Below are 25,122 nucleotides of genomic sequence, written 5' to 3'. Positions count from 1 at the left end.
ATCGGCCGAAGAAGGCATCAAGTGGAAATAACCAGAGGATCCCCGGAGGGCAGACTGGAATCCACCCAACAGCCTCAAGAATGGGAGAACCAAAGAACAATATAACATCTGACAGCACGGAGCCGTCAGGAATGTGACATCTGCTGATGAAGCAATTCCCATAGACTGGCATAGGAAGAAATTCCTATAAAAATGGACTCTAGAAAGTGAGAACTTTGGGGTCTGATTCTGCAAACCAACTTCCAGGAGCATCAGATAGGCATCTGACGAGGCCCTGCTCCCTCCTCATGTCCAGGCCACCTGGCCAGTGGCTTGGCATGAGCAACTCTAAAGCTGGTAACTATGATAACAACCTTGCAGAAGAACCGTGTGTGTGTGTGAATGAATGTATGAATAAATGAGATTGAATGGAATGTTATAGCTATAACTAACTGGTTACTATGATTCTTTCCGTATTCATAATAAATGTGGTATTTTGCCTTTCTCCTTTAATAAGATCCTGCTGGTTTTTATTTTATTGGTATAACAGTGGTTCTGGGTGCAATGGTAGTGGGATGCTGCAGGGGGATCCAGGTGAAGGTGGTTGGGGCTCAGCTGGGGGGTGGTCAGAGCAGGGGGGGAATAAAGCTGGCGGGGGGTCTGGATGCTGGGGGAGTAGGGCTCAGTGAGGTAGGGATCCAGGTGCAGCTGACTGGGGCTTGGTGGGATGGGGATCCAGGTGCGGGTGGCTCATCGGGGTGGCCCAGGTACAGGGGGTGTGAGGCTCTGTGGGAGGGTTTGGATGCATGGGAGACAGATGGGGGAGCAGCTCCCTGTACAGTGATCCCTCCCCCTGCAGCTGAGGAGTGATGGGTGCAGGAAACTCGGGTGGGTCTAACCCAGCCCTGGAAGCCATGTAGGGGAAAACTAAGTCCCCTCCTGCCCAGCTGAGACTAGCAGCTGAGCCCGGTACAGGGTAGGAACCATCAGCTGGGTCTTCCCCAGTGCTGCCCCATAGTTATTTACCTCTGCCAGCTGCCCTGGGCACCTGAAAAATACTGCTAGGGAGGATCGCATGACTGCTCTTGTGGCTTCCCCATCAGAAAGTCACTTTTCTGCAGGGAAGCAAAGAAATCTGCTGGGGACATAAATTCTGCGCAGGGGCGCAGAATTCCCCCAGGAGTAATGCATGCACCAGAGAGCTGGCCTAATATGAAGGGTGATGGGATAAGAATAGATTAAAGTTGTCCAGTGGGAGGGATAAAGAAAAAGAGGTCAGTTGAGGCCTATTTGTCTCCTATGTTCACTGGCAGGTAGCACTGCTCACTGCAGATCTAATTTTTAACATTATTTCTCATTCTAAAATTAGAATTAAAATAAACAAGAGAGCCTTAAATGACTAAACAGTAACAACCACCACCACCTTTAACATTATCAATATTTACAGCTGGTTAGAAAACAGGAATTTTTTTAACATTTTTCAGGATTTTTTTATTTTATTGGAAACTTTTATTAGAAATGTTCAGAACAGTTCTATCAATATTATTCAACTTTTCCACTCAAATAATCTGTTTCTTTTTTAATGTCACTTCATTGTTTCTTTCTATACTTGCCAATGTATGTGAGGGTAGAAGTCTGTCTCTCTGTCCCAGCTGAGTTACTGGCCAAACAACCATAAAGTCCTGCGTCTTTTGGAATGGCCTTTTTGATTATCAAGGTGCCTTCTGGCCTCAAACTATATCTGGGGAGGGAGGAAAAAAGGTATCAACAAAATTCAGTAGTCATTGTTGTGGCAGCAGTGTGTGTGTGGATGGTTTTCATATATGCATGTGTTTTGTATAAGTAGTAACTTCCATCAGAGCATCTCAAAGTGCTTTGGAAGTATCATCAAATTAAGTCTTGTAATATCCTTGTGAAATAGGGTAATCATAATATTTCCATTTTACAGATGAGAAAACTGAGATTAAAGGGCCAGATTTGGGAGTTTACCCAACTTCCTTTTTTCCCCCCAAGCACTATTTACAAGTCTCACAGGCCTTTGAGGTTGGTAGGAAACTTTAATTCAGAACATTTCAAAATTCTTCAGTGCTAATTCCTGAACACTACCCTCCTCAAATAGAAAAGAGGGAAAGGCTGCAAGCCCATTACCATACCTGTCTGATCCCATGATAAACATGTCATTGTGTGTCCAGACTATCTTTGGCTTTGGATAACCTGTTGCAGAACACATTATAGACACCTCAGAGCCTTCTGTAAAAGACTGATTCTTAGGTGATATGACAACTTTGGGTGGTTCTGTTAAAAATAAAATAATATTGAAACTTCAGCTTGACTTTTATGATGATCAAGTTTGCAGCCATTTACTGAAAACCTTGATAATAAATTACTCTAGACACTCTTCGGACATAGTCTTATGATGGAAAACACCACTAAGAAAGGATTGACCAGAATCCCTTCCCCCCCCATCCCATTGCCTCTTTAATACTATTGATGATTCTCAGAGCTGCATGAAAAGAGTAACAAAGCAGCAGATGCTACTCAAAAGAATAAATTGTGATTATATATTTATTGTCTCTCAAAATGTTTCGTATTACATACTACTTAAAACTAGAGAGGTCTTCTTGTAGACACCTCCCTTCCCAATTGCCCAACCCCAATTCTTGGCAGGAGACATGCATGGCTAGATGAAAAAGTAGTATTAAAGATGGTATTTAGGTTACAAACAGAAAATAAATCCACATTTCAATTTGTTTTAAAATGTGACTGTCCAAATCTCAAATGCAGTGGGTGCCAATTTCACATGGTTTTGAGTGTTGTTACAACCCAAAACCTGAGCCAGATTTACCAAAAAGATTCACCAAGGCTCACAAACCTGGGCTGAGTTATGAGCAAGCTGTGCCAATTTATTACTTTTGGGTGGAAACGATGAGAAACTGTAGTTTTAATGGTTTCAGCTCCAAACCAAGCAAAACTTAGTTGCGTCAGCTGTATGTTTGTTCCAACCCAGATGTCAGCATGAAACTCATGGAGTGGGAATCCACAGGAAGGGAGACTTAAGAAAAAACTATTAAAAATCCTTGAAGACTAAAATGCCAATGAGTTCAGGATAACACCACTTGACTATTTAGGGATGCGGGAGCAAAGGACCAGCAGGGTGTAAGCAGCATTTAGGCAGCTCACAGGCTTTCTGGCAGCCCTCTCTACAGGGATGAATTTAATCCTGGGTGACAAAATTAAATACAGACTTGAAATATACTATTTTTAAATGAAATCATCATCAGTCATTGTGGAGCCAGTCTGCTTCTGTGGTGTTGATACCCATAGTGTAATAATGGGTTCTCTAGGGGAAGAGACTGATCAGAGTCCATGAAGCTGCTCAACAATGCCCTAGACTATCAATACAGTTCATTATGGCAAGTGATGAATGTGCTCCTTTTACAACACAGCCTCACGTGCCTTCATGCACTTTTAGGGGAGAATCAGCAGCAGCTGATGGATTATCCGAAGGAGAAGAATCTTTCAGGAGTAAAGGCTGATTCTCGTTAATGCCTTCTACAGTAATGTTGCATTTGTTTCACCACCACCACCCACTTTTGGATTAGCAGCATTTGCCTCCATTGCTGCAGCCTGTGTTACAACTGCATCTGTCTTTACAATTGGTGCCAGTCGGGTACCATCTGAGTTTTAATACACATCCTTCTAACAGATGGCTATTCTTCTTGCTGGCTACCACCAATTACCCAAACTGCCTAACCCTAACTGTTCAGTGTATTAAGGGGAAAGTGGACTTAAAGAGTCAAGTTACAAAGACCAGGATGCATACTGCTAAGAGAGTCACCCTGCAACTAAAGCCAAGCTACAGACTGTTAAGGGTCACTCGGTAAATAAATGTGTAGCACACAGGTGTGATGACATCATCCCTTGGGAGAGGGTGTGGTAAAATCTGCACTTGTGCTGGAAAATATACGTACATTATTGCTGACATTAAAGTAACAGTGCAACAAACAGCAGCAGCAAAACGATTTTAAAAAACTAATCTCAAAAGTTCAAGCTGGAATGGTCTCAGGCTACCTAATTAGCATGGGCGACTGATAGCAGTATTCTCACTGTCCCAATATTTGCCACGGCTTAATTTTTCTTTTAACACATATAAGAACTTGTCAAGAAGAAATGTAATTTACAGGTAAAATACAGTGTGATACATCAATATGTATACTCTCCCCTTCCTTCACCTTCAGAGAGTAAAGGTGGCCATATATGGCCACACATATATCGGGGGGGGGGCCTTATCTGCTTCGATGGGAAAGGCTGTCAAATAAGACTGAGTGTATTGCATATTTTATTTTATTTTATTTGTTGAGGGAAGAAAATATGTAAAATATTATCACAATGCTAATATGAACTGTGCATTTGTGTGCAGGATAAGCAACTAAGCATAGTGGAAATAAAGTTATGATGACTGCATGATTAACAGCATAACTCTTCCTAGTTTAGTCACTAGAGATCCCTCCACAATTAGTTTCAGATGATGTGAAAAGAGTCAATTTACAGGATGAATTTTTTTCCTGTAAATTTCACATTCTTCTTTCTTGAGGGATTTAGGCCTGCATCCAATCTGATGACCTGTATCCTATCTTTCCTTAACACTTATCAGGACCAGTCTATACTTTTTTCTAGAAAAGAGAAGTAGTTCACTACACATTGTTGCAGGGCAGAAATAACATGTAAACCCTCTTTATTCATAGTACGTGGTCATCCAATTAGTTAACTACATGGCAAATGTTATTTTGTGCCAATGTCTTTATTATGGGCTTGTCCACACTATCACTTAAGTTGATGCAAGTTATGTCCCTCAGGGGTGTGAAAAAACCACCACCCTAAGTGACATAACTTACATTGACTTAAAGCGATGTCTACACCACACTATGTTGGCAGGAAAAGCTCTCCAGCCAACATAGCTTCCACCTCATGTTTAGGTGGAGTAATTTATCTTGACAGGAGAGTGCTCTGCCGTCAGTGTAAGGGGTCTTCACCAGACATGCTGCAGCAGTGCCGATTTAATGCGGTAGTAAAGACAAGCCCTATGTTATTGCAAGATAAATACATGATAGTTTCTATCTTCTGAATCGGAGTACAGCTTATAGGGTAATCACTTAGGGTTATACTCAGACAAAGTACCAACTGATCAAAGCTATTACAGGTCATTTAGGTTTATAACACTAAACACTGCAATAAAGCCCTCTTTGATACATTTTTGCAAATCACTGGCTATTTTCAGCAGTATTTTTTAACAAATAATAAGGCAGCACTTATATAACACTTTTCTTGCATAGATGTCAATAGACTTTAAAGAGGATGGTATTATTGTCTCTATTTTACAAATGGAGAAAACAAGGTAAAGAAAAATTAAATAATTGCCCACAGTTACACAGCAAGTCCATGGCAGTCTCCTTAGGAATGGTATGACTTTTACATAGAAAGGTCTATCAAGAAAGTTACACATTTGTGGCAATATAGGTTGGGAAGGGCATAAGCACTATTAGTCAAGCGAGACTCACATTTGAGTAAACACAGAGTCTGTACCTGCAATGGGCTGATTAGACTCCTTAACCAACTTGGATTGTAAACATTAGCCAACTAAATCTTGCTAATCCTGCAGAGCAGGCAAGTTCATACCATCACCAGTGATACCAGAAGCTTTATTGTTTGCAAACATGAGAGATGCCACAATAAATTCCCCCAAGGGTTTCTAAAAGTATTTTTGAAGTTTAGTTAGTGGGAACATCAGCACATACTTTACCAGAAGCCTGCATTAAAATTGTCTTGTCTAGTGGTCATAGTAGAGGAATTGTATTCAGGACTGTGTCCGGCTCTATCAATGACTCATTGTGTGACACTTGACAGAGCTCTAAGGTCCAAAAGCAAAAATGAATGCACAGTTACATTTCCAAAGGCAACCGCCACATTTGCATGTACAGAGCAAGGAACTAGTTAGGGCAGCAACTGATTTACATGCAAAGTTTCAGTAAATGTGGACATCAATGTAGGTTTCAGAGTAACCGCCATGTTCGCAAAAAGAAAAGGAGTACTTGTGGCACCTTAGAGACTAACCAATTTATTTGAGCATAAGCTTTCATGAGCTACATCTCACTTCATCGGATGCATAAAGTGGAAAATACAGTGAGGATGTTTTTATACACACAGACCACGAAAAATCACTTTAGATAAGCTATTATCAGCAGGAGAGTGGGGTTGGGGAAGAGAAAACCTTTTGTAGTGATAAACACCCATTTTTTCATGGTCTGTGTGTATAAAAACATCCTCACTGTATTTTCCACTTTATGCATCCGATGAAGTGAGCTGTAGCTCACGAAAGCTTATGCTCAAATAAATTGGTTAGTCTCTAAGGTGCCACAAGTATTCCTTTTCTTTTTGCGACATCAATGTAGTTATGCAAATTCCTATGAATTTTTGGTCATGAACCTATGGTCTCGTTTATTAATGTTTTGGCCTTAACCTCACTGTTCTTCAGTTTAAACCTCCCAGTTCTTCAGTTTAACCATCTATAGAATGGATATAAGAACACTGTCATGACTAGGATGTGGGCTATCTGACCTAGTGGTCAGAGCAGAAGTCAGGCATCAGAATCAGGTTACTGGGAGGCACAATCTGAGACAGACCTAGGAAGGCCATTCGTCTGTCTTAAAGCCAACAATCCTAGTTTTGCAGAGCACTCGTCCTGTCCAGTAGGGTCTTAGCAGCAGAAGAGGCTTTTGTCCAGTGAAAATGAGAGGAGGAGACAGCATACAAGATTATGCCAGTGGGAGCAGAGGTGGGGACGGCACCTCCATGTGATGTGACCCAGGCAGGAGCAGGCTCACGCAGTTCTATATATCACTAATTCCCTAATTAGTGTTGTGTGGTTGCTGGTGAGTATTTGTTGGTAGATGTGCAGGTGAACGAGCCCCTGATTACTCTCCAGCAACCACACATCACACAACAAAAACACTAACCCAGGAACCTATTCTTGCAACAAAGCCCGATGCCAACTCTGTCCACATATTTATTCAAGTGACACCATCATAGGACCTAATCACATTAACCACACCATCAGGGACTCGTTCACCTGCACATTTACCACTGTGATATATGCCACCGTGTGCCAGAAATGCCCCTCTGCCATGTACATTGGCCAAACTAGACAGTCTCTACGCAAAAGAATAAATGGACACAAATCTGACATCAGGAATCATAACATTCAAAAACCGGTAGGAGAACACTTCAACCTCTGTGGCCACTCAGTAAAAGATTTAAGGGTGGCAATTTTGAAACAGAAAAGCTTCAAAAACAGACTCCAACGAGAAACTGCTGAGCTTGAATTAATATGCAAACTAGATATCATTAACTTGGGTTTGAATAGAGACAGGGAGTGCTGGGTCGTTACACATATTGAATCTATTTCCTTAAGTTAAGTATCCTCACACCTTCTTGTCAACTGTCTAAATGGGCCGTCTTATTACTACAAAAGTTTTTTCTCCTGCTGATAATAGCTCATCTTAACTAATTAGCCTCTCACAGTTTGTATTGTAACTTCCAACTTATCTATATGTGTATATATATATATAAGATTATATATATATATATATATATCTTACTATATGTTCCATTCTATGCATCCGATGAAGTGTGCTGTAGCCCACGAAAGCTTATGCTCTAATAAATTTGTTAGTCTCTAAGGTGCCACAAGTACTCCTGTTCTTTTCTTAGAGATTCAGTAATTCTTTGTTGTCTCTTTACTGTCTCAAACAACAATTCTTTGGAAAGGCATGTGATTTAAATTCTTCACACAGCTAGCAATGCATAAACAAAGATAAACAAGTACAACCATTTAATTGTGTCCAAATCAAAAGCTATCACACAACAAGGCAATAGTTTTAGTGACTTGCATAAACATTTTGCAAATTTTGCTGACAGGATGTGATTTTTGCAAACTTCACTTGAACATACTGACCACACTAACTAGGCAAATCTCAGTCCTTGCAATCTGGCCTACCTGCAACCAAGCGAGAGCCCCATTATCTTCAAGAGGATTTCACAGGGACATCGGTATCTGTCTACATGGATCAGATAGCATGGATCAGATACCATGATCAGAGCCACCGTGTACTGGCTACTCTCTATAGGCCTGATCCAATTCCCACTGGGAAAGAGTCCCAATTAACTTTAATGGGCTTTAGTTTAATAGTCTATTTTCAGATGTGAGCAAGTGCGTGTCATATATCTTAATTTAAGCAGCAGGGCTCTGTACTTTTGGATCAGAAGAATCATCTCCACTTATAACCATGAAATGCTATGTGGTCAAAGCATGCAATAGAGGGATGCTTGTGAAGTTCTGTATGGCCATCGATTTGTTAAAAGATCTTTAATTCTGCATTTGTAAGTGCCAGGATGGAGGCACACAATTTTGATCTTCAATTTTTTGAACATCTGCTGTATGTTAGTGTCATGAATGCACATGCGAAAAAACTACAATAAGATCAAAACCTGCTTGCAACAAATATTAACATATATGTTGCTGAGAGAAAAGGAAGGATGGAGTTAGGATGATACTGTGCATTCCCCCTAGTAGTTCCACTTTGAAGTAAATTCTGGCACAGAATCCAGATTGGATCCATTTCTAGGAAAGATTATCTTTATGCATATGCACATACACAGTCAATATATTTTCAAAAGAAATCTTTACTTCTCATCTGACTTATATTAGCTTAGATCATATTTCACCAATATGCACTGGATTTTCTATGGCTTCATATTAAATATTCATTGTAGTATTTCACATTTTTGGATTGTGAACTAGATGAAAATGCATTCGATGAAGTGAGCTGTAGCTCACGAAAGCTTATGCTCAAATAAATTGGTTAGTCTCTAAGGTGCCACAAGTACTCCTTTTCTTTTTTAGATGAAAACAGCTGTGTAAAAATAAGGCACACAAACACAGTTCAGCTACTGTTGCAATGACAGGTCTGAAGAATAGACTTGTTAAAGTATGTATCAAAATCAATAAATAATATTTATTAGATACATGCAGAAGACTTCATTATCAAGTAGCCACATTGATTGTATTGGCCACAATTGCATGCACTTAATTAAAAGAAAAGTACAATCTTAGGGAATAGTTCTCCTTCTCTGAACCATGGAAGATGCACTGCATATTTATTGTTGAAAATTGAATGTATTTTTTGCAAGAAGGGGCATCATGGGAACATTAACATAAAAGTGCCCCATATTCACCATTATTCCTCTAAGGCCCTCTCAGAACCCTGAGGATTACATCTTCTATCCTCCTCTTTTCTATGTCTTTCCCCATACAAACACCCACATTGTACTAACCACCATCCTGGACGAGGAGAGGTGGTTCATCCAAAGCCTAACCAGATTCCTGAATTAGCTATGGGTTGCCATACAGAACAACATGAGGCACCAGGGCATGCTCTAACCCTAATGTCACAGCAAGGAAAGACCAAATTCTGTCTCATTTTTGGGTCACTGTATGGTAATGTGTAATGGCATCTGAGAGGAGAGTAGCTGGCCTATCCTTGTCCATGGATTATAAATATGTTCAGTCCTCCTTTATTTTAATTTTATATGCACTTCTCAAATCTTCTGCATTTACTAGACATCTCACTTTGGGAATGTCTTCCTGGCCATGTCCCAGTATTCTATCCTCTATGAACATATCTAATTTTTTTTAACCTAACTATATTTTTGGCCTTCACAACATCCCACAGCTTTGAATTCCACAGGTTGACTGTGCATTGTGTGAAGTTGTGAGTTGTGTGGGTAGTACAGAATTCATATGGCCTGCAAGGGATGTTAAGAGTAACAAGAAGGGTTTCTACAGATGTGCTAGCAACAAGAAGAAGGTCAAGGAAAGTGTGGGCCCCTTACTGAATGAGGGAGACAACCTAGTGACAGAGGATGTGGAAAAAGCTAATGTACTCAATGCTTTTTTTGCCTCTGTCTTCACGAACAAGGTCAGCTCCCAGACTACTGCACTGGGCAGCACAGTGTGGGGAGGAGGTGACCAGCCCTCTGTGGAGAAAGAAGTGGTTCAGGACTATTTAGAAAAGCTGGACGAGCACAAGTCCATGTGCTGCATCCAAGGGCGCTAAAGGAATTGGCAGATGTGATTGCAGAGCCATTGGCCATTTTCTTTGAAAACTCATGGAGATCCGGGGAAGTCCCAGACGACCGGAAAAAGGCTAATGTAGTGCCCATCTTTAAAAAAGAGAAGAAGGAGGATCCTGGGAACTACAGGCCAGTCAGCCTCACCTCAGTCCCTGGAAAAATCATGGAGCAGGTCCTCAAGGAATCAATTCTGAAGCACTTCGAGGAGAGGAAAGTGATCAGGAACAGTCAGCATGGATTCACCAAGGGCAAGTCATGCCTTACTAATCTAATTGCCTTCTATGATGACATAACAGGCTCTGTGCATGAGGGGAAACCAGTGGACATGTTATTCCTTGACTTTAGCAAAGATTTTGATACAGTCTCCCACAGTATTCTTGCCAGCAAGTTAAAGAAGTATGGGCTGGCTGAATGGATAAGGTGGATAGAAAGCTGACTACATCGTCGGGATCAATGGGTAGTGATCAATGGCTCCATGTCTAGTTGGCAGCCGGTATCAAGCGGAGTGCCCCAAGGGTCAGTCCTGGGGCCAGCTTTGTTCAATATCTTCATTAATGATCTGGAGGATGGCGTGGATTGCACCCTCAGCAAGTTTGCAGATGACACTAAACTGGGAGGAATAGTAGATACGCTGGAGGACAGAGATAGGATACAGAGGGACCTAGAGAAATTAGAGGATTGGGCCAAAAAAAATCTGATGAGGTTCAACAAGGACAAGTGCAGAGTCCTGCACTTAGGATGGAAGAGTCCCACGCACAGCTACAGACTAGGAACCGAGTGGCTAGGCAGCAGTTCTGCAGAAAAGGACTTAAGGGTTACAGTGGACGAGAAGCTGGATATGAGTCAACAGTGTGCCCCTGTTGCCAAGAAGGCCAATGGCATTTTGGGACATATATGTAGGAGAATTGCCAGCAAATCGAGGGACGTGATCATTCCCCTCTATTCGGCATTGGTGAGGCCTCATCTGGAGTTCTGTGTCCAGTTTTGGGCCCCACACTACAAGAAGGATGTGGAAAAATTGGAAAGAGTCCAGTGGAGGGCAACAAAAATGATGAGGGGGCTGAAGCACATGATTTATGAGGAGAGGCTGAGGGAACTGGGATTATTTAGTTTGCAGAAGAGAAGAATGAGGGGGGATTTGATAGCTGCTTTCAATTACTTGAAAGGAGGTTCCATTCCAAAGAGGATGGATCTACACTGTTCTCAGTGGTAGCAGATGACAGAACAAGGAGTAATGGTCTCAAGTTGCAGCGGGGGAGGTTTAGGTTGGATATTAGGAAAAACTTTTTCACTAGGAGGGTGGTGAAAAACTGGAATGCGTTACCTAGGGAGGTGGTGGAATCTACAACCTTAGAGGTTTTTAAGGTCAGGCTTGACAAAGCCCTGGCTGGGCTGATTTAGTCGGGGACTGGTCCTGCTTTGAGCAGGAGGTTGGACTAGATGAACTCCTGAGGTCACTTCCAACCCTGATATTCTATGATTCTATGCATATTTCTGTGCCCACCACGCAGAAAATTTTTTAAAAAAATCTGCCAGGGGACATGCACTTCTTCCCCAGCAGCGGATCTGTTCCAGCATGCCTGGAGCAGCCTTAGAAATCGGGGATGGGGACTGGTCGTGCATGCCTGTGTGGTTGATCACCATTGTGGGAGGTGCTGGGCCAACAAGTGAGAGAGAGGGAGAGAGAGACTGACTATGTCCCTCTCTCTTGCTACTGCAGCTCCCTGATGTAGAAGGGTAGGGCTTTTTATTATGCATGAGGCAGGCTATGTCTGGAAGGCAGTGTAGCAGCCTGCCTCCTAGTTAATTGATCTCTTTCTCTGATGTACAAATCTAGCAGCCTGCTGGTAGTAACATTGTTAAAGTTGCTGTTGATGTTTAATTGATCTCATTCTCTGAGGCAGAAGTGTAGCAGCATGCGTATTGTTCCTATTGTTGGTTAACTGTTCCCATTATCAGTCAATTCCCCCAGGAGCATAAAACCCGTAAAAGTTTTAAGGCCCCTACATTGCCAGAGTGATGTAAAGGAGCATTATATAAATGACAGTATGGAAATCCTCATATAGGAAGATCTGTGTGATTTTTCACTCTTTTCCTGTGCCAAAGTGGCACAACGGGGTTAGATTACAGCTTAGGATTTATTTTACTTACCCATTTAAAAAAAAAAAGGCTTTGATGGCAAATAAAACATTTACCAAGCAGTCAATAAAATGTCAGGACAATCAGAACCAAGCCCTTCCCAAAGTACCCAGCCAGGTCCGGGATAATGATTAACAAAATTGTATGACTTTCATGTGTGAAAGTCTGAGCAATTTAAAATTACATTCTACTTTTTTTTTTTTTTTTTGGCTATCTGGTGTTCTGTAATGTGATTTAAATAAAAATCCAACATTATAACTGGAATGCAGGATATTAGTTACCAAGTGTTTGTAACTTACCTTTCATGTGTTTAGGAAATGCTGAATAGTTATTGAGACATTTTTCTGTATTGTATTCTGTAAATAAATTACCCAAACAATTGAAACTGGTGTGATTATACTGCATTATTTTGACAAATAAAATATGTAGAATTTTGCAGAATTTTGATTTTTTTGGCACAGAATTTTGAATTCTTTGGCATAGAATCCCCCCCATGAGTAGCCATCCTCCATCCCTTTAAGTTCCTCCTCTTAAAACACACATATTTCAAAAAGCCTACAGACCAAGGACTGGCAAAACTTGGCACGCGGCCTGTCATAAATATAAAGGGAAGGGTAAACACCTTTAAATCCCTCCTGGCCGGAGGAAAAACCCTTTCACCTGTAAAGGGTTAAGAAGCTAAGACAACCTTGCTGGCACCTGACCAAAATGACCAATGAGGAGACAAGATACTTTCAAAGCTGGAGGGGGGGAAACAAAGGGTTCTCTCTGTCTGTGTGTTGCTTTTGCCGGGACGAGAGCAGGAATGGAGGTCAGAACTCCTGTAAAGGGTTAATAAGCAATCTAGTTAGATATGCGTTAGATTCTGTTTTGTTTAAATGGCTGATAAAATAAGTTGTGCTGAATGGAATGTATATTTCTGTTTTTGTGTCTTTTTGTAACTTAAGGTTTTGCCTAGAGGGATTCTCTATGTTTTGAATCTGATTACTCTACAAGGTATTTACCATCCTGATTTTACAGAGGTGATTCTTTTACTTTTTCTTTAATTAAAATTCTTCTTTTAAGAACCTGATTGCTTTTTCATTGTTCTTAAGATCCAAGGGTTTGGGTCTGTGTTCACCTATGCAAATTGGTGAGGATTTTTATCAAGCCTTCCCCAGGAAAGTAGGGCTTGGGGGGATTTTGGGGGGGAAAGACGTTTCCAAGTGGGCTCTTTCCCTGTTATATTTGTTAGACGCTTGGTGGTGGCAGCAATAAGGTCCAGGGACAAAAGGTAAAATAGTTTGTACCTTGGGGAAGTTTAACCTAAGCTGGTAAAAATAAGCTTAGGGCATTTTTCATGCAGGTCCCCACATCTGTACCCTAGAGTTCAGAGTGGGGAAGGAACCTTGACACGGCCCATCAGGGAAATCTGCTGGCAGGCCAAGACGGTTTGTTTACCTGCAGCATCTGCAGGTTCACCCGATCGCAGCTCCCACTGGCTGCAGTTCACCATTCTAGGCCAGTGGGGGCTGCGGGAAGCTGCATTGGCCGAGGGATGTGCTGGCCACCACTTCCCGTAGCCCCTGTTGGCCTGGAACGGCGAACTGCGACAAGTGGGAACTGCGATCAGCAGAACCCATGGACGCTGCAGGTAAACAAACCATCCCAGCTGACCAGTGAATTTCCCTGACGGGTCATGTGCCAAAAGTTGCCGATCCCTGCTATAGACTCTAGTTCTTCCCTCTCCCCCAAGGAAATGCTAACAAACTGACAATACAGAACAGGAATCCAACCCCAAATCATAGAACAAAATGTGATACATCTAGTCATTCAGTCACTTGGCTTTTTGTTGCATTTAATTCCCCATTCTTTGTCTGTACTTTGTTTCCTTCGATGCATAATCTCTTGAAGCAGGGGTTCTTATCTTCTTACTGTCTGTAAAGTACCCAGCATACTTTGAATACTATAAAAATAACAAATAGTAATAACCCCTTTTTAGGTTCATTAATGACAAGCAATCATGTGTTGGAGGCATGGGAAGTATTTGATGAGAAAGCTTTGTTTGCTTAGCTCTTAAATTGCAAAGCTCTGCAGATGATCTCATCCAGGAAATATTAACACAAACATGCAACACACAGACTTTACTTATTTTTTCCCCTTAATTCCCTTTCACTGCAGGTAGGAAAAAAGACTATTTCTCTGTATGATCTAGCAAGAGTCATTGAATGAGAAACTCTGGGAGAGAGAGATTATTAAACTTGTGATATTCATTAATTTCCCAGAGACAAGGTAGGTGAGGTAATATATTTTATTACACCTACTTCTGTTGATGAAAGAGACATCTTCAAGGTATACAGAGCTCTTCTTCGGATCTCTGGATAGGCTGCTCAAGCAATCTCTGACCCCTCCTCCAAACACATGTATTCCTGTGTAAGAGGCTAACTTCAAAAACCAATGTAATAACTATAATTAAGACTGCTGTGAATGGTAATTAGCAGCAGCTGAGCCATCCAGACATATGGATACTTACTGATTTAATTCTTTTTCATTCAAAGAACATTGACTTTTGTATCAAAGAACATTGCTGGGAGTTTAACTGTTTTATTTCCTGTTTTGAAAAGAGTGGAAGTACCATAGCGATAAGAGACGTTAGCTAATAACTTTAGTTAATCTTTTCCAAGCTGTGTGTATTTTAATCATCTGAGATAGCTCCCAAGAACAGTTTAGAAAGAACCACTGTGCTATCAAGACTGCTTAATGTTTTAATTTTTTTAGGACAGAATAATCTTGCATTTCCCCCCATTTAAAAAAATCAACAAACTAGGCTGCAATACTCCAGTTTCATTGTCTTTTTTTTTTTTTTTTTTTGGTGCTCGGAGGATCTCAGCATTGTATTTCGGACTATTCCTTTTCATGTTATATGGAAATCTGCACTGTGTATTTGGGGTTGGGGACGTCATGTCAGGAGAATGAATGGTATGTATACAAACTTTTCATTCTATAATGTCTTCATTTCCCTGTTATCTTTCTTTTTCTCTCACAACTGTTGCCAAACTGCATTCAGAATGCTTAACCTCTTGTCTCACCAGCACAGGGGGAATATTAATGCTGTTCCAAGGGTTGTCCAGCAGAGAGTACACCAAAGATATTTTGGGCAAATGATTCCCCAGGAGAAAAAAGCAATATGATTTTCCTCTTACACCACTGTACATTCACTTTACTGGAATTACTTCAGATTTACACTACTGTAGGTGAGCAGAGATTCAGGCCCAAAGACTGTGATTAGATATCATGCTGTGTTCTACCCCGCTTGCTGCCCTCTAGTATTGTCAACCAGAGCTGAACATGGTTTTGTCCTTGTTGTGGACAAGACCAAACCATGTACAGCAGGGGAGCCCAACCTAAGGCCCACTAGAGCATTTCATAAGGCCTGTGGCCTGCTTCAGCAGACTATACTCACTGCCAATCCATTAGTGTTTTGCCATCATGTTTACATCATTTTAGTTTACATAAGTGCGTAAATAGACAATACCATACCTAGAAACAACCTATCTAAATACATACAAAACAAGCTCAACTTACAATATAAATCAATAAATCTTATTAAAATATGTAGAATCTGTTTGCCCACACAAGGTTGTGGCTATGTTTATGTGGCCCTCCTGTGTAATAAGGTTGGGCACCACTGATGTACAGTACGCCCAGGGCCAGATTCTAATCTTGATTCTGAGTTGCACTGGCGCAAGTCACAGTGATTTATCCAAATCTGTTCCCTGGCATAGAAATGTGGTTGACCTGTTAGGACAAGACGTTGAGAATGCTTTCTTACAACACGTAGTCAACACAGTTGACTCTATCTACACCATGAGAACTGAAATTGTTTCAAATGCTATCTTGGCAGAGGTAGGTAGGGGAAGTTGTCGTATTTGACACCTGATGTCAAACATGCAGTTCTTGTAGTACAGTGGCTACAGTATGTTCACTGAATTCCTGTATTAGGTACTGCTAAGATCTTTCCATCACAGTACCACTTGTAACAGGCTGATGCAAACCTTTCAGTTGTGACAAGAAAAATCCCATTTGAACCTTTACAAAAATGCTTAGCAAAATAAAGAGACAAAGTTGTTAGACTATAAATACACCAAATTAATTATTTATCACGTGATGCTCGGAATGTAATACAAAAAGTTTGTAGCTTTCTTTCTGTCTAGTATGTGACAACTCATGTAAATATGCTCATCAACACAAAAAGGGGACCTATATGTTGTATACAATAGGCCAAACCACGACCAGCCAATGCTTCTTTACCTTCAGCGGATCCCTATTTTTGTGAGATGAAAGCACAACATACCTCATTTCTTATTAATCTGTTGCTACAACCATGCATGAAATGCTGAAACTGCTGAAAGCTAAACTTCTCTATTAATCCTTGATCCACACACAACACAAACCACAGAGGTTTTCCCACACAATACGGCTCTGTTGCAGAGCCAAAGAACAAAGCCCAAATTCTATGATAGTATTTAATTGCTTATCCTGACTCAGAGCTGGAAATCCACAAAACCAAGATTTTGCCAGTAAAATTAGATTTTGGCAATATGTAGTGTTTTGGAGATTTGAATGTCAATGGTACACATGAAATTCAACAGTCAAAGATCACCAAAAATGAATGTTTTCGGCAAAAAGGACATTGGTTACAAAAATAACTCATTTATGCTTCCAAGCCAGAAAGATTTGTTAATAAACCCAGATATCAGAAACATTGGTAATATTATATAACTATCAGGACAACGCGTTCAAATATGGATCTACTCTAATAAACATGCATGTATCATGTTAATATTTTGTTTACAACACTGAAAAGCTGGAGAAATGGCAGAGATCACATGTTTATGGAATTTCTCTCTCTTCCTCGTGGAAAAAATAATCCTAGAAAGATATACAGATTAACATTTCATGCTCCTGGACAGTTCTTACCATTACACTGTTCACATGCTCAGAGGACACTCTCCAGGCTCCTGATCAGTGTTCTGAAGCAACTGAAGAGAAAACAGAGCCCTCGAACAATCCACGCCAGTATCAACACCAGACCCCAATCTGGTATGAGACAGAACTTTGGGAAGTTCTGTTAGTGCTGTGTAGATCCCCAGACCATGTAGTCATGTTCACAGTGAATAGCTCATAGAATCATAGAGCTTAAGGCCAGAAGGGATCACCAGATCATCTACTCTGACCTCCTGTATATCACAGACCATAAACAGCATCTAGGTACCCACACACCAAACCCAACAACCGAAATTAGACAAAATGTCAAAACTCGCAGGAGATTAAGATAATGTGTGCCACAGGCATATAATAGGAGGGACTTGGATGTACCAAAGACCAAGACCTCTGCAGTGCTGGGAACTGATTAATGATACACACCCAGATGATCCTAGCAATCAATGTGTGCCCCATCTTGTAGAGGAAGGTGAAAAAAAACCCAAGGTCCCTGCCAATGTGATCTGGGGGGAAATTCCTTCCTAATCCCACATACAGCAATCAGTCAGACCCTGAGCATGTAAGCAAGAACGAGCGAGCCAAGAATCTGATAAAGAGAATTCTCATGACCACCTTGGAGCACCAGCTCGAACCAGTCCAGTGTCCAATCTCCAGATGCTTCAGAGGAATGAAACAAAACAAAACGAAAAAAAAAGTTTTGTTGAAGAGGAGGGGGAATCCTGACCCCCTGCAGTTACCTTAAAACAGTTTTAGGGCCAAATCAACAACAGCAGCAAATCCTAGACAAGTCCTTAGACACCTTACTAAGGCAAAATTACCATTCAGTGAATGAAAATGGCAAGATTGACTTCAGTAGGACTAAAATGTAGCCCTTTAAGGCTCAATTCTGACACCTTTGTTCACATTGTTTTGTACATCACTCCACAAGTAGCCCCAAGATTTTCAATAGGACTGCTTGTGGTGTAAGCGATTACTCAACATGAGTAAGTGTTGGGCACTTAGTACATTAATACAAGAAGCTCCCATTAATATGGGATGTACCCCATCAAAAAAAGAGGGACTACTTCCAGTTTAAGATTTAACTTACAGAATTGTACAGCCCCTTTTCTCAAAAATCAGAAATGGCATTTCTTCAATTACTATTATTATTATTTTAACTTATAACTTTCAAAACAAAGGTTTAAAATAATAAACTAAAATGAACAGCTTCTGTCCACTCTTATTTTTACAGTTAATGACACCTTCATACAGCAAGAGAACATAACAGTGAAATTAGTTCTTTCATGATCCAAAATGTAGTAAATTTCTTCATGTTAGATGTAGCTCTTGTGACAAAGTTCCTGCTCTACCTTGGTGGGTCTTGCGCTTATTGGCGGATTTGCTTGCCTTGGAGCTTCACGGCAGCCCTCAGCTTGGCCGTTTTTCTGAACCCACAGTCCAGGACGACTCCTCCTGTGTCTAACCAGGAGTTGTGAGGATTTGCGGGGAACCCGGACCCGCCCTCTACTCCGGGTTCCAGCCCAGGGCCCTGTGGAATGCAGCTGTCTAGAGTGCCTCCTGGAACAGCTGTGCGACAGCTACAACTCCCTGGGCTACTTCCCCATGGCCTCCTCCCAACACCTTCTTTATCCTCACCATAGGACCTTCCTCCTGGTGTCTGATCATGCTTGTACACCCCACTCCTCCAACAGTCCGCGTTCTCACTCTCAGCTCCTAGTGCCTCTTGCTCCCAACTCCTCACACACACACACCACAAACTGAAGTGAGCTCCTTTTTAAAACCCAGGTGCCCTCATTAGCCTGCCTTAATTGATTCTAGCAGCTTCTTGATTGGCTGCAGGTGTTCTAATCAGTCTGTCTTAATTGTCTCCAGAAGGTTCCTGATTGTTCTGGAACCTTCCCTGTTACCTTACCCAGGGAAAAGGGACCTACTTAGCCTGGGGCTAATACATCTGCCTTCTATTACTCTCCTATAGCCATCTGGCCCGACCCGGTCACATTCTATAATAGTGTGCTTTACTATGAATTAAGGAGCTATATTCATCCTTGGTGTAACTCCGCAAGACTTCACCAAGCATGGTTTCAGCCCACTATGTTGACGTGGCCTTAAATTTCCTTCTTTACAATGTTATTAATGATAAGATTCATTTTTTCATCCCTTTATATATAGCCAGCTTCATTATTCTGCTGCCCAATATTCAGGCCAGAGAGACATGCAAGCACAAGGTTACTTCCCAGTAGATTCCCTCTGCATGTTATTCCACAGATAAGCCAGTAGTGAGTGCTGTATTTGATGTAATTTATTGACATGGATCAACACTGCAACTCTATATATTTGGTACTTTATTTGGTCCAAAATATTTCTAAAATTTAGTTGACCATAGAACATGACACCACATGACTCCATTTCAGCTTCCATACACAATATATTTCAGTGTCTGGAAGTGGATTACGCACTCCAGAAGAAAGTAGGAGGATGTCACTGCAGGCACAAGGTGGGTGAGGCAATATTTTTAATTGGACCAGCTTCTGTTGGTGAAAGAGTCAAGCTTCTGAGTTACACAGAGCTCTTCTCCAGGTAGCTCAAAAGCTTGACTCTTTCACCATCAGAAGCTGGTCCAAAACAAAATACCACCTCACCCACCCACTTTGTCTCTCTAATATCCTGGGACCAACACAGCTACAACACTGCAAACTGCAGATAGCCACATTCAGCTGCAGTTTAGTTTTACTACCTATTAGTGATATTCCAAGCATCTTTCATCAAACTCAGAAGAAAACAACTGAACTGACTCTGTCTAAACCATCTGAGAGGTTATCCCAGGCATGTTTTAAACAGTTAGCAATACCAAAACCAGCCAAAATGTAATTCCAATCTATTTGATATAATCAACCTCATATATAAGAGATTTGAAATGAAATATTTTGCTGAGACAGCAGCAAACCTCTTTAGCTTTACTGTGAAAACCTGCCAGAAGTCATTTAGTAATTGTGTTAAGCCTCCCAACTGGTTTATAGACATTAGGAAGAACATCTAAATCCCATGAAGGGATGGAGAGGGAACTGTAAGAATGCTTCTCTTTCTCCCCTCAATGGCCTCGAACAATTGCCCTTATGGAAAAACGCTGAAATTTAATAGAAAAAAGTATATCCTTTCTACATGGTTTTGTGTTTTTTTGTTTTGTTTTATTTGGGGGGAGCTCTCAGTTTCCACAGGCTTTTACCAAATTGCTCAAAGGGCAAAGTTGTTAACAAGGAGAAGAGAAAAAAAGGTGGGGAGGAGGAAAAAGAAAAAAAATATGCTTCAAAAGAAGATTAACATGCATCTTCTTTGTTACCTTGTACTGTGAGGAAGACAGAAGCCACAGTAGATCCACCTTCATTGGAAGCAGTGCAACTGTACTCGCCAGCATCTGTGAGCTTTACAGATTTTACTTCTAAAGACAAATTGCTCATCATCCTTATTCGGGAGGGCTCCACAAGCCTCAGATCATTGCCATTTCTCTGCCAGGTGAGATTATAACGCACTGTGCTTAGGGTTAGGCAGGTCAATATGGCTCTCTCCCCAGGGGTGACTGTGACATTATTAGGAACCTGAACCACAGGTGGGGGCTCTACATGGAAAGAATAAAGAGAAAGGATTCAGAAACTATTAGGCTCACTTGTAGGTACTTCGTAAGTAACCATGATAACACAGCAGTAACAGAAGTAAAAAGGCATATCGGTGGGTTATTTAATACTTAGTTTCATTTCACAGCACTGAAGCCAGCACACTGGGGTCTGATCCAAGGCCCACTGAACCAAAAGGGAGCCTTTCAATGAGATCTGAATCAGGTCCTAGATTTGTACATGCTGCTGTGTGAAAAAGAGATTACTGAAGAGCTACCCTCAAGATAACACTACTGTACATATGGGCTTTTTCCAGTGCCACTAAACAGCTCTGAAATTATCATTGTGTTCTTCAGATGTTAGTCTCAACTTGAGTTTTAATGGATTTTAGTCTCTTTTTGTTCACATCAGTGCCCATTCTATGCTGCAATTCCCCCCATATTTTGTTGTTTTCTTTCTGACTCCCCGTTCTGCTCCTTTTTACCACTGACTTCTCCCTCAGCAGAATGCAAACTCAGTAACTTTGAACTGGATTGAATTTTAAACACACAATGGTTTCAGATTAGGTCAAATGATCCTTGTTGAGTCATCCATGAGTAAAAGAGACAATATTTAAATCAGGGATTCTCAAACTGGGGGTCGGGACCTCTCAGGGGGTCACTTGGTTATTTCATGGGGGATCACGAGCTGTCAGCCTCTACCCCAAACCACGCTTCACCTCCAGCATTTATAAGTGTTAAATACAAAAAAATGTTTTTAATTTATAAGGTGGGGGTCATGCTCAGAGACTTGCTGTGAGAAAGGGGTCACCAGTACAAAAGTTTGAGAACCGCTGATTTAAATGCAAACGAGAAAGAAAATTTAAACTCATATAGTTTTATTGGGGTTTTGCTCCACACTTCTTTTGTTTAAATCCAGTGGCATTTGTTCTTAAACACAGAAATACAGATCTGCAGAGGATAATGGACTGAGTGTGACACAAATGTCAAAAGGTGGAGTAACTTACCAGGATATGACTGCACTCAATAGATTACCATTAGCAAAGCAAAGATAACCAAACAGGAGTTCTCTGTTAAAGGAGAAAAATTCATCCCTTTGCTGTGTAGGGTTGTCAACTTTCTCATCACACAAAACTGAACACCCTAGCCCTGTTCCTCCCCCGCTTCCTTCCCCACCCCTCCCCTGAGGTCCCACCCCCCCGCTCACTACATTCCCCCTCCCTCGGTGGCTCGCTCTCCCCCACCCTCACTCACTTTCACTGGGCTTGGGAAGGGGGTTGGGATGTGGGAGAGGGTGAGGGCTCTGGCTGGGGGTCCAGGCTTTGGGGTGGGGCTGGGGATGAGGGGTTTGGGGAGCAGGAGTGGACTCCAGGATTGGGGGGTGGGGCCAAGGGATTTGAAGTGCAGGAGCGGGCTACAGGTTGAGGCAGGGGTTTGGAGTGTGGGAGGGGGTGAGGGCTCTGGGCTGGGAGTGCTGGCTCTGGGCTGGGAGGGGGCACTAGGATGGGGCCAGGGATGAAGGGTTTGCGATGCAGGAGGGGGCCTCAGTGCTGGGGCATGTGATTGGGTTTACCTCTGGCAGTTCCCAGTCAGCGAAGCAGCAGGGATGCTAAGGCAGGCTTCCTGCCTGTCCTGGCATCGCAGACCGCGCTGCGCCCTGGAAGAGGACAGCAGCAGGTCCGGCTCCTAGGTGGAGGCACACAGACAGCTCTGCGTGCAGCTCTCGCCCACAGGCACAACCCCCCCCAGAAAAGGTAGGGACTAGCCTGCCTTAGCCGGGCAGCACCAACGACCAGACTTTTAATGGCCTGGTCTGCGGTGCTGACCAGCACCACCATGGTTCCTTTTCGACCCGGTGTTCCAGTTGAAAACCGGACACCTGGTCACCCTAGTGCTGAGAGCCAGCCATTCAGCTCATTTAAGATCTCACAGTATGTGCACAGGCCTTGGGCTAGCTCTCTTCACAGTGGTGAATTTCTTCAAAAGCCCTGGGCACCTGGGTCTGGAGCCTTGCTTTCCCACAAGTATGGTCCCTGTGGGCTCCCCAGCAGCAGTCATTCTTATAGCCACCACCCTATCACAGATCACCCATGCAAGAGAAAGAAAGACAGAGTTGCTTACTAAGGACTGAGTTTTGCTCCTGCACCCTGTCAATATATATACATTCACGTGTGTGTGTGTGTCTGTATGCACACACAGTCATATCTTTGGTAAGTTACTCCACCTTTTGACATGTATATATAACTTTTATCTAATGCTTGTCATCTGTAGATATCCAAGCACTTTACCAAGTAGATCAGTATCTTTACCCCATTTTACAGATGGGAAAACAGACACAAAGAGGGGAAGAGACTTGCTCTGCAACCCAGAGGCAGAGCCAAGAACAGAACCCAGGTCTTTAGAACACCAGTCCAGTGTTGTATCCACTAGGCCACACTATCTCTTGTTGACCTCATGTACACATAGTACTTACCAATGTTTTGTTCAAACCTAGAACCAAATTCCTCACATTCAGTACACATGCCTTTGTTGGCCCTTTATTTAAGATGTCTGCACAAACTAACAAGCTATTTGACACTTTAAGATTTAATACTTGCAGGAAAAAACAAATGCAAATGTTTGCTTTTTCTGAAGTTGAAAATGCTGAGATCGTTCCAGTACCTTTCAGACAGCAGTTGACAAAAATGGACGATCTGTGATATACTGTCTGTCAACTTGATAAACTGAAAATACTTGAAAAGAGTAAGTTTACTTTGCTGGGAGTAAGAAAATCCAAATAATTTTGTTTCAAATATTTATGTGTAAGGATTTCAAAGTGTCTTCCTTACATCATCCCAACTGCACAGTTCAAAACAGATATAATAATTCACATTCACATAGAATCTTTCTTCCACAAGAATACCCATATGAATGATGCATAACAAGAATTGTTTCCTACAATATATTTTCTAGTGCTTTTGTCGGGCCCAGTTTTAAATGACCCAAGTAATGAGCCTTCAACCACTTATTTGGGACAATGTTCCACAATATAATGAATTTCATTATTAAGGTGTGTCTCTACATTCAACCTAATTTTTCCTTTATTTAATTTCATCTCATTATTTCTTGATAATCCTTTCAGGAATTAAAATAAAATAATAAATAATACATAATAATTAATAATAATTAATAAACAAAAAATTCCAGATTTCCAATAAATCATTAGGAACTTGCTTTAAAACTTAAGTAGAAATTAAATTTAGGTGCAAATCTTTGCAATTTCACAGCTATCTGATTTGTGCCTACAGTCACGGAGTTAGAAGTGTAATCGCTAAGGTTTGAGACAAAAAAATATGAGTGGATTCTCTCCGGCTGCAATTTGTGCCTCCAAAAGAAATTCAGCAGCTCACATCTATTCAGGGAAGAACTTAAACATGTGCTTAAATCCCACTGACTTCATGGAAGAGTGTTAGAAAGAATTCAACGGCACTTTACTTAACACGGATGAATTTATTTAAATGCTTTATACTGGGTCCTAAATGCTTCCGTTAAGGTTTTGAAACATGATATATTGGCAACAAAAGAACATACATTAACATAAAACATTTTATTGGCATTGGATTGCCATAATTTATGCCACCCAATGTTGCTACTTTCTGTTAAGTAAAAATGACTGTATGCCAGCACTTTAGAGTTTAGTAGTCTAATTCAGAAGTCTAGTACAGAAGTAGTAAACAATATTTACCTGACACATCCAGAAATGTCTGAGCACGTCCAGTGCCCACACTGCTAATAGCAGTGCATTCATAATATCCTTCATCAGACAAGGAGATCTTGGCAATTTCCCAGTTCATGCTAGATGATTCTCTGTAAAATGATAAAGCCTCTGTAACTGCTTGAAAGAGATTAAGAGAAGGGCATTAAAGGGTCTAGTTTCCTACTGATTGGCATGTGACTCTCAGTAAGGCTAATGAAAATTTCACATATGTAGGAAAAAGCACACCCTTTTTAAATCTCTTTTGTTTATGCATTATATTACATGCAGTTTTTAGGGTCTGATTTAAATAAGAAGGTGGGAGGGGAGTGATTAGACTTTTATGAGTATTAAGAGGCATGCATTCCTTACATAATACATACATGGAGACATATGAAAAAAAAATCATGACAAGTAGTCACATCATAAAATAAAAAACTGCTGTCGCTCACTCAGCTATTTCTACTCTTGGATCAACCTCAGATTTCTTTTA

At 41.3% G+C, this 25,122-nt stretch overlaps 1 protein-coding gene across 1 annotated transcript in view; it reads right to left on the bottom strand.

The window, feature by feature from the left end:
* Window positions 1-25,122, bottom strand: part of HMCN1 (hemicentin 1) — a 325,574-nt gene that overhangs the window by 178,660 nt on the left and 121,792 nt on the right. The window contains exons 10-13 of the mRNA XM_084636570.1: window positions 24,621-24,742; window positions 20,627-20,902; window positions 2,133-2,274; window positions 1,589-1,720 (exon numbers count right to left, since the gene is read on the bottom strand). Coding sequence (XP_084492696.1) covers window positions 1,589-1,720; window positions 2,133-2,274; window positions 20,627-20,902; window positions 24,621-24,742 — 672 coding nt within the window. The remainder of the gene's footprint in view (window positions 1-1,588; window positions 1,721-2,132; window positions 2,275-20,626; window positions 20,903-24,620; window positions 24,743-25,122) is intronic.

This window comes from Lepidochelys olivacea (genome assembly GCF_965140295.1).
Source record: "Lepidochelys olivacea isolate rLepOli2 genome assembly, chromosome: 8".
Lineage (NCBI taxonomy): Eukaryota > Metazoa > Chordata > Testudines > Cheloniidae > Lepidochelys > Lepidochelys olivacea.
Note: the sequence above shows the minus strand (reverse complement) of the source record. Positions and strands in the feature narration are given on the sequence as shown.